The following is a 10,003-nucleotide window of genomic DNA, read 5'->3' on the forward strand; positions in this document are numbered from 1 at the left end:
TAAAGCTCTGGTGACACGGATTTCCGCTTCTCCCCATGGAGGCGAAGGAGTCGAGAAAACCACCCTCCCCGCGAGATCTCGCAGCCTACGTTCAACATCTTTTCAATTAATTAGCTGAATTATTTAGCGCTGGTAATTATGACGCTTGTTGCTATCCGTTTCGACCTTCCACGTTGGGTTATGCCGGTTGAGGGGTCACTGGACGTTAGCAAGTTGTCGGGATCACGTACCGCAGACGAAACCTTGATGAAATGGCACGTTGTCCTAATGCCGATTATCCAATCCGATTGCTCTATTTTCGGTAGCAAACTTTCTCCACGTAGTTCGGCTGATTGCCCAGGGACAGTTTTAGATCAATTTCGGGTTTTTCTTGCCGGCATGGGGATATCGTTCTGTATCGCTTCCTGCCGCCACGCGCATGCTTTATGAACCAGATGGAATGGTGATGTTGGTGGGATTGATCCAGAAAGCGGATATAATGGGATTTCCGGTGTATCAGAAAGTCACGAGATTAAGAACGGAACCAGACCGGAATGAGAAATGCAATTGTGATGACATTGATGTTGGCGGTTAATCCGGCTAATCAAAAAATTCTTGGAACCGGTTGAAGATTGTAACCAATCGGGTTTTGGTCTTGGTGAGCGGATCAATAGAGATGGCTAATTGTATATTTATTGAGACGTGTGTCTATACATTAATGAATACCAGATGGAGCGAATGAATTCTTATACAGGCGCAAACCTTCCGACAGCGCTCGATTGATTATGTACATACATTAAGGTGAAACATACAAAGTAGACATTGAATTGGAAAACATTCCATTTAGCAACATCTTCGACAATCTTCCGCTTGATCTTCTGGTGGTGGTTAAAGTGTTGTTCTGTTTCTGTTCTGTTTACCTCCTATGTAGGCTCTTCAGGAGTCCCTCAAGGGAGTGTCCTCAGCCCATTTTTGTTATTCGCCAATGACTGTGTATATTCCCTTCCTCCAAATGGTCATCTGCTCTACGCGGACGACCTCAAAATTTTCATTCCTGTGAATTCGTCAGTAGAGTGCTGTTGCCTGTAAATTAAAGTTCATCTTTTCCTTTTGGTGTCGCATTGTCCCGATAAATGTATTGTCATGTCGTTTGGGAGATCTAAGAAGGTTCTGTTCAGCTACATCCCTCATGACGATGTCATAAGTTGAGTATTCTTCAGTAAAAGACTTGGATGTGTGGCTGGATGAGACACTTTCTTTCAATGTACATGTGAACCACGTTATAGTCAAGTTCAACAAATCTCTAGGTCTATTTTTAGACTTTCCTCAAAACTTAGCCTGCCTGAAGGCCTTGTTCTGTTGGTGGGTTCGATCCACTATGGACTACGCCTCCGTTGTCAGGCTCGACTGCAAAGACCAGATTGCAAGGTGTGCAGCGAAGATTCACCCGAGATGCTCCGCTGTCGTCTTCTTGGATTAGACACCAGTGAAGCTCGACATTCCCATTTCCGATCTTGCTTTATCGAAAATCTCCTTTCCAATGATCTGGATGTTCCTTCCCTTCTATCAGCCATCTCTCTCTACGCCCCATCCCGCTGTCTACGTAACCTACATAAATGTATCCTTTTACAAAGTCAAATAACCAACACTCACCTTACGATTGTTCTGTAGCGGGCGTTCGTACACCTTATCACTCAAGAACACCTCATCATCATCTTCATCATCGGTGAAATTATCTTGTACTGGGCGCTTCGATCGATGCTGTTGCTGCTGCGATCGTACAAACTCCTTGCGTCGAGTACTTCCCGTCGTAGGCTTTCCACTTCGTACAATCTGACCACTCACACCGGTAGCCGAAGCAGCTGCCGTTCCGGTGGGCTCTCGGCCAGATTTAGCTTTATCGGTCTGCTGTTCTCGAATTGCTGGCGATCGTTCCTTTCTCGATGTTTCGGCGCTTTTGGCCTGCTTTAACGATCGATCGCGAGATTTACGCTCCATGCTTGAAGTTCCTCCCACCGAACTTCCCGCAATGCCGGATGGACCCGTGCGAGCGTACTGGGAGGGAGATACCGCGCGGACATTCGATGCAGCTTGTTTCGATCTAGCTCTAGCTTCGCGTGTACTCGGAATGGTACTAATCGGCGGTGGAATTGGTTTGTTTTTCCCATTTGCTTTGGTGATTTCCGCATACTCGTGGCCCATCGCGAGGAGAGATGCCGATCGACCGGTGAACATCGGTGTGGTGCGAGATTGTTGCATGCTGAAGGATTTCGGTAGTGTTGATCCTCCACTAGATCCAGGTCCGGGGCCTCGCATATTGTTGGGAGCCTCGCGAATTACGCTGTAGCCGGCTGGGTCATACTCTCCAGTGCCTAGTTGGTGGCGCCTTCCCGAGCGCATTGACGATGGTAGAGTATTGGACTGATGGGGACGTCGTATTTTTGAGTAATGGGACACTGGTGAACGACGCTCCAGCTGTGGATATTGATCGGTGTCAGTACTTCTGCTCGATCTACTACGACGAATGGGAGATAACAACGCTTCGTGGCTTTGACTTATCGAGAGCCGTCCGCTACTAACCAGTGGAGCGGCATCGTACGATGGACCTACCATCGGTATTGAGTATGGCGGATTCCGCAAGGTTTCGTACGTAGGTTCTCTAGATTTCTGCAGCCCACTTCCCGTAACCGGCATCATTCCAACGTACGTGGGCGGTGTCTCGTAGATCTTTCCACCAGCCATCAAATGAGTTGTCGATACTTGATGTTGCGGTTGTTGCTGTTGCTGTTGATTGCCACGCTTCACCGCGTTGACATGCTTCATAAAGTCCTCCGCATAAGGTGGTGCTTGATAGTATCCCGCCGCTTCCGATTGTGAGTGTGAAATTCGTGCACCGCTCTTACTACGCGACCCGCCATGTGCCGTATCATCGAAGTCGGATGAGAAGTAACTAGACGAGCAATCGCAGTTACGACAGTCGGAGTAGCGGCAGGTGTCGGAGAAACTGCACTTGTCCACCTCCACGCTACAACGGCGACAAGTTTCGGAGGCAAAGCGACAACTTTCCGAGCTGCCAAAGTACCGGCGGTTAGCCGGATAGGAGAATAACGAATCTCCAAGGCTCGAATCGGACATATTACCTCCGGTTCGACCATACGGTTGTTGTTGCTGTTGGGGCTGTTGGGGCTGTAGTTGCTGTGGTCTTGTTTGATTGGAACCTCCCTGAGCAGGGAGGTGATCCCGCTGCGTAGCTACTGCCACGGATGACAATGGTTGATATTGTGATTGTATTTGTTGTTGTATCTGTTGCGGCTGACGGTAAGAGCCTTCACTACGGCCAGATGCTTCGCTCAGAATAGAAACATTCGAGTTCACTTTGTAGATTTTGGCACCTGAATTCGAGCTCATCAGACTACGATGTTGATCATCGCTCAGCGCTGCAGCAGCTCGTTGATAATAGATCCCCGCATTCGATCCCTGTAGACGACGCTGCTGCTGCTGTAGAGAATCGCTCGACGAGGAAGATTTCTTATGGTTGAGCTCCTGATAGTAATCGGAACCGGATGATACAGTGCCTCCAGGCTGATGGGGTCTTTGATAAATGTGTTGCCTTGGATTGTTGGCAACTGTTTCTCCTGGGTTAGTGACCGATGGAGGTTGCTGTTTGTAATAGATTTGCTGCAGAGGACTATAATCGCAGCTAAACGCTACTGGTGTCGTTTCGAGCTTATACACATTAGGATTGCTAGGATTGTACGACTGGTATTGTAGTACATTCTCACTGGCGTACAGGGATGTCTCATCCACCAAATTTCCCATGCTTCTTGTGTGGCTCTCAGACTGCTGCTTAATAGTTTGTTGCTTTTGCTGATCTTCCAACTGCTGCTGCTGTTGTTGTTGTTGTTGTTGTTGTTGCTTTTGTCTCTGATAGATCTGTTCATCCATGTCTAACGACTTGGCAGGAGTTTTGGAGTACAGTCCACCAGACTGCCCACTTCCACCCGAAGATCCTCCCGAGCCATGTTGCTTCAGCTGTTCATAGATGTTCTGTTGCTTCTGTTCGGCCTGTCGCTGCTGCTGCAGCTGGTGATGATGGTGCTCATGCTGTTGTGCGGTATGTTGTGCTCCGAGACCGTGGCACACGTCACAATTCGCATTGCTACACTGCTGCACGCACAGTTCGCAATCGATAAACTGAATTTTCTCATTGCTAGCGTCCTGACAAGTCTGCACTGGAACGCCCTCCCTGGAACATCCCTCAGGTGGTCGTTTCGGTTTGTCTTCAAAGTAAATTTCCTCATATATGTTTTCCTCGCCTTTTTCGCCCTCGTCCATCCTTGAAATGGCTTCCGATTCCGGGCTGATCAATTCCATCGATTGCGGTGGATCCGGAAGCGGTACGTCCATCGATCCCGCTGCCGCTACCGGAGCCGAGCGTTGCTTCAGCAGACTCTTCTTGGAAGACTTGAGGCCCTCCTTCAGCAGGTAATAGTTGAAGCTTTTGATGCCTATTTCCCCCTTTAGGAACCGTTTACCTATTTGAAATCGTCCACCCTTGGAACTGCCAGTCTCTCGGTCACCGACCTTTACCATGATATCTTCAGAATAGACATCTCCCACTGGGGGACCTGATGCAGTGCCACCTTCCGGACCAGCGTCCTGTTCGGCGTTTTCCTTCCGTGAGCCCGTGTTGCGACTTTTGCGTCCTCGCTGTAGCTGCTGCTGACGTCCAGCATCCCTACCGAGACTCTCCTCCTCCCCGGCACGACTAATGGAAAGCCCCCGTATGGTACTGGAGCGTTCGTCACCGGTGGTGTAGGTTCTTCGGTCCAGGCTTCGGCCACGTCCTCGGTCTAGCGTTGCCGTACCGTATCCGGCTTTCGGTCGCACACCGTCCGAACTGCTTGACTCGTCCGTGTTCAGCAGCCGATTCAATAGTTCCGCACTGGTGTGGTGGTTGTACTTCTTCCTTCTCGGTTTTACCTCTGGTACATTAAGACCTGCCCGGCGAATTGATTCCACGTCCAGCGTGTAGAACTCGCTCGAGCCACTTGCACCACCACCACCACCTATCTGCAGGCTGCCGGAACCACGCGAATAGTCCTTGCCGACTGAGTTGGACTTTTTCTTCGATATCATGTAAAACTTACGGCCCGGGTCGTGTTCGGGACCACTGTTCCGGCGCATGGGCAATGCTAGATGGCGAACATCTTCCGTGTACGCTGGATCATTGATGAACTTCTCCCGTACCGATGAGGAGGAACGTTCCTTCAGCTAGTAGTAGAGAGGGATGACAATGGAAAGGTAGAAAAGAGGCTTATTTATCTGTGTTTTGCTGTGCAATCGAATTCCTTAAGCAATAATAGGCTTTTAAACACTTGATTTGATTCTAAACAAAATAAAACGAGGCAAGAAATTCCCAGAATAGATGAGCAACAATTTGCGGAAACTGTAGAACATAACAGGGAGCATTGAATGGAAAAGATGGGAAGTAATTATAATGGAACGATTAACGCTAGCAAGCAGCTTTTTGCGTACTTTTAAAAACTTTTCCCTCTCGCTTGCCAACACACTTGTCTTAGAATCATTAGGCCTTGGTTAGTCGCGAGCCTTCGCCTTCCAAGCCAATTAACTCGAGAGCGACCAATTTAAGTTAATCTCGTTTCACTCTTATCTTCAATTCTATCTGCTTCGCTTTCATCCTCGGCACGGATGGATTCGATTTCCGAATCCGACAGTCCGCACGGGGGTCTAACGTTTACTTACCCGAAATTTGCCCTTCTTGCGCTGCTTCTGTCCGGCCGGTGGAGCGCTCGCGTCCACGAGGGAACCGGCGGATCCGGTCGCAACGGTAGCCATCGGACCGGATCCGGAGCGGTTCGTTTTGCACGGAAGAACAAGAGTCGCACTATCTACCGGGCGTACGGTAACGCAATCGACCACAGGCTACAGCTGAAGCCCCCTAATGGAAGCTTTCAATTACGCTACTTTGCGGTGAGATGATGCGATGAGCGGAGCATGATCTTTTGCTGATACTGGCGATGGAATGAACGATGGAAGAATGGTTGCTTCATATTTGCCTCCGTTTCGAATTAGAAAATAAAAACCATATAGCTCTACACTAGTGTGAAATGTTGACTTGAGTGGCGGTAATCTGAAAATAAAACACACAAAAGACAAAGTATGGCGTGAGTTATGAGCGCGGTAAGTTTTACTCATGTGGAATGTAACATGGCACATTGGAGCATGCTCGTTGCTATGTGGAAAAAAACACATCTACACTCTCGAAAAGCTCTAAATAACCAAGCTTGATTTTGGTTTTGCTTTTTGCCAATATGCAAATTCAATATAAAACCATTTATTAGTTTGCGCATCGTCACGCATTGATTAATGGATAAGTGCAACGCTGATCGAAATGTGACGAATGGAAAGAAAACTACCATTACCCTAGTGCTCGTAATGCTTTCTTCGTAATGTCACAGCTCTGGTGACAAAATGATTTATGACCTACCAAGAATGGTTCCCAACAAGGCAGTAAGATCCCAAAAGCAGGGATGAAAACAAGGGCAAACGGTTGTTGAGCTGTTTAATCGTATCGCACACAGCAGCACATGGTGCAGTTTATCAATCACACTATGCCAGTGATGTGAGATTGATAAGTTGACGTTTGATTTGGAATTAAGTGCCGACAAAACCAAAATGGTACCGATGTCGATGAATGAAGAAGGTTCATGCAATGAAGGATTTACATGTTCAAGCGTAGGTTTTGTTAACTTTAACATTCTTATACTAGTAATGGTGTAAAATAGTGTTGCTGGAATGTTTGTTCGATAACATCTGTTGTTTACAAATTGATAAAAAGATAAAAATTTATATTTTATTTGTTCAGTTTAAATGTTCAGTTTTATTTTAATTTAAATCCTGTCACTTCTTAAAACGACATCCATGTTGGGCACGATTTGATTCAGTGAGGAAAAATTAAAATAAATGAGACAGGTTTTAGTAATTTATCATTGCAGCAGAATAAAAAAATATCAAAACGGAAAATTATCGGTTTTGCTTAACGAAAATTGATTAAATTTTTTGGAAGGGTTTGATTATTGGTGGAGTACCCAAAAATGAACCGCAGGCTCTTAAACAATTTGGAAATTTTAAGGATGCAGCCTCCGCTAATAGCTTGAAAATAGTTGTCAAAGTGATGGAAGTACTTCAAACCTTTACCAAGATTTTCGAATACCGAAAATTGCCTCACGCTTCGTTCGATTGAAATTGCAGATTTGGTTTGCTTTGACGGCATACAAACATCGGCTTCAATCGTTTTCAAAAGCTGTTCAAACAATGCTACTCTTCAACCAGCAGTTTGCTGGAAACTCTTCAGGAAACTATTCTTCTGCGGGATTCAATTCTTGGTATCAAACTTGGTACTTGAAGGTGATTGGATCGTCTTGCAGCAGAGACACTATGGATGGATTGCATTCTGTAGCAAATGGACGAAGTGCAGAAACAGCGTGGGAAGTACCGTCGACAAAGGTTCTTGGATAGGATTTGAGCAATTGTATCATCTTGGATGACTGGAATCTACCACCAAGTGCGTGTATTTTAGGTTTTGGATAGAAAACTGATTCGCACGTGATTTAATTAGTTGTCGTTATACGATACCGTTGCAAGCACCAAGTTCCAGACTTACGATGGAGATAGTGATGTATGTTCGTTACATTGTGCTTTGTTTCACGGCTTAAAGCTTTTCGGAAAATGTTTCTTTAGCATTCTTTGCATAAAATGTGTTAATCGTCGTTGCTACATATTTGCTTAAGTATATCCAGAAAACTCAAGCAATTGAATGAATATATTGGAACTATTTATGCACGACCGACTGCTCTCTGAAGAGAACCCAAATGTTGATCCGACCAAACGCTACAAAAGTGATAAATATCGCTTTAAAGCCTGCCAGTAACATTCTGTTGTAGCCCAACAGCAACATTGAGCGATAATCGTCGTGTCTCTGTTACAGCGAACGATTTATCTACTAATCCCTTAGGCTTCCAAAAAGCTAGCCAGCGAGTCGTTGCATCCAAGATAAAATACGGCAACAGTACACGTGATTCAGCAGTGTCAACGTCAAGCGCGAGAACAAAAAAAAAATCAAATATCAAACTGAAAAAGCAACAGCTAATAAATTGCTTCATTCTTCAACCTAGTTCCCAAGCAAATCGTATTACAGATCCACTGCTGTGAAACTTCAACTCCATTCTACCTACTGCAGACTTTGAAGAAGTAAATGCCCCCATGCAATACGTCATGAGCTTTCTATAGAGCGTATCTGTTCTTTGTAGTACTTATAACATTCGGCTTGTTTCATAAGCAATGGTACGATTCTCTTTTGCTGAGTTTTTTCGTATCATTTACAGCTTCTGCGAAACCGGCTTGTGAATCTTCTGAGAATCGTTGTTCGTTGAATGGTAGCACCCAGTAGGATGAATCTATTTCGTACGATGGATGGGTAGACATTTCCTGTTCCTTATTATCCGGTATACTCTGCATAGGAATGAATGGGTCTGGTCAGTTTGTTCAAATATTTGATGCAACAAAAAAAAAGTACATTCTACGCACAATGAGAACAATTTATCTTGAGTGCGTTGTTTTATTACGTTGATACGAAAGATACGATAAATACGAAGAATGATGAAATAAAGCAACGAGGGTAAAGCACCAAGAAAAAAGAGCTGCATAAATCGATTCAACACAATAGAGATGTTTGAATCTTGTGAAATAATTTTCCACCAATCCGTTTCCAACATCGGAGTCAAGGGTCTAAGAGAAAATATTTTTCACCCAAAATGCTTTACTACCACCATTTTGGTCTGTCGCTTCTTTTGGTTGCTCTCTGTAACGATTGCAACAAATTTATATCCCATCTGTGCGAGTTGGTCCAATTTTCAGGAAGGAAACGACTGTGCCACTTAGATACAAATCATCATCATTAAATAAGAACATAATTTTGCAATCAGGCCACTTCGTTCGGGGAGAGAAAGTTTTGATTCAGCAAAAGGTTGAACGGGGGAACATAAATCCGGAAATCAATAGCAACAGGAAAAGGGACTCGAAGATCCAGCCGATCTACCCGACGATTTTTCATTTAGTAAGGTTTAATCAAAAGGAAAAAGGAATGTGCTCCCAATTACAATATTCCAAGGCTAAAAGAAGTTGAGCTACTTGAGTACTAAATATAGTGCTGTAAATAATCCTTAACAAGATTTGCACATGTGGCTCAACAAGATCTTTAGACAATTTCAGAGCTAGAAATTAACAACTTTGGGGCATGAAAAAAATTTAAATTGCAAATTAAATTTCCTTCAATCAAAATTGATCATCTTGACAATCATTTACTCATGATTGTACTAGAAAATATTTTATTTAAAACTCAATTCCCCCCGTTTCGACACATTATCGATAAAAGCATGTCCCTAGCGTACATCAAATACCCCAAAGCACTACTAAAATGCGGTAAAGTTCGCTTGTTTAAATAGCACAAAGTTTTAAACTTGTACAAGATACTCCCAGAAGAATAAATGGTTCGTAAACTTGTGCGTTCAATGCAATGATTTTCCTTTACACGAATAACGATAAGTAAAATTGTTCATAAATTGAATGTTCGCAGCGAAGCCACACGTTCCGAATGGAGCGAAAAGTTCAAATTACTCCTTAAACTTTTCCCCCAAAAACCATGCCAACCTCCGAGAGTGCTGGCCATTGGAAAGCGTTGGTGCGATGGCGAAAAACCAATACGCCCTTCGCCGCGACCACAACATCGCCATCAAGCCGAAGACTAAAATAAAGCAATCGTTTTCCTGGCGGGAGAAACTATGTGCTTTCCTATTTCCCCTTCCTTTTCTCCCTTAAAATTTCCACCATTTTTGACATTCTTGTAGCTAAGGTTCTTAAGACAGAAAGAAAAGCTAAAACAAGAACAAATAACCCATGGTAGGGCGTATCCTGACATGGGTAAGCGTCCGTTGGACATTCC

The 10,003-nt window shown here is 44.7% G+C and overlaps 1 protein-coding gene across 1 annotated transcript in view; it reads right to left on the reverse strand.

The window, feature by feature from the left end:
* LOC128715986 (uncharacterized) overlaps positions 1-5,838 on the reverse strand; it is a 151,500-nt gene extending 145,662 nt beyond the window's left edge. The window contains exons 1-2 of the mRNA XM_053810907.1: positions 5,746-5,838; positions 1,633-5,253 (exon numbers count right to left, since the gene is read on the reverse strand). Of these exons, the coding sequence (XP_053666882.1) occupies positions 1,633-5,253; positions 5,746-5,838 (3,714 nt within the window). The remainder of the gene's footprint in view (positions 1-1,632; positions 5,254-5,745) is intronic.
* Between the last annotated feature and the right edge of the window lie 4,165 nt (positions 5,839-10,003).

The sequence above is a fragment of the Anopheles marshallii genome, chromosome 3 (assembly GCF_943734725.1).
Source record: "Anopheles marshallii chromosome 3, idAnoMarsDA_429_01, whole genome shotgun sequence".
Taxonomy (NCBI): domain Eukaryota; kingdom Metazoa; phylum Arthropoda; class Insecta; order Diptera; family Culicidae; genus Anopheles; species Anopheles marshallii.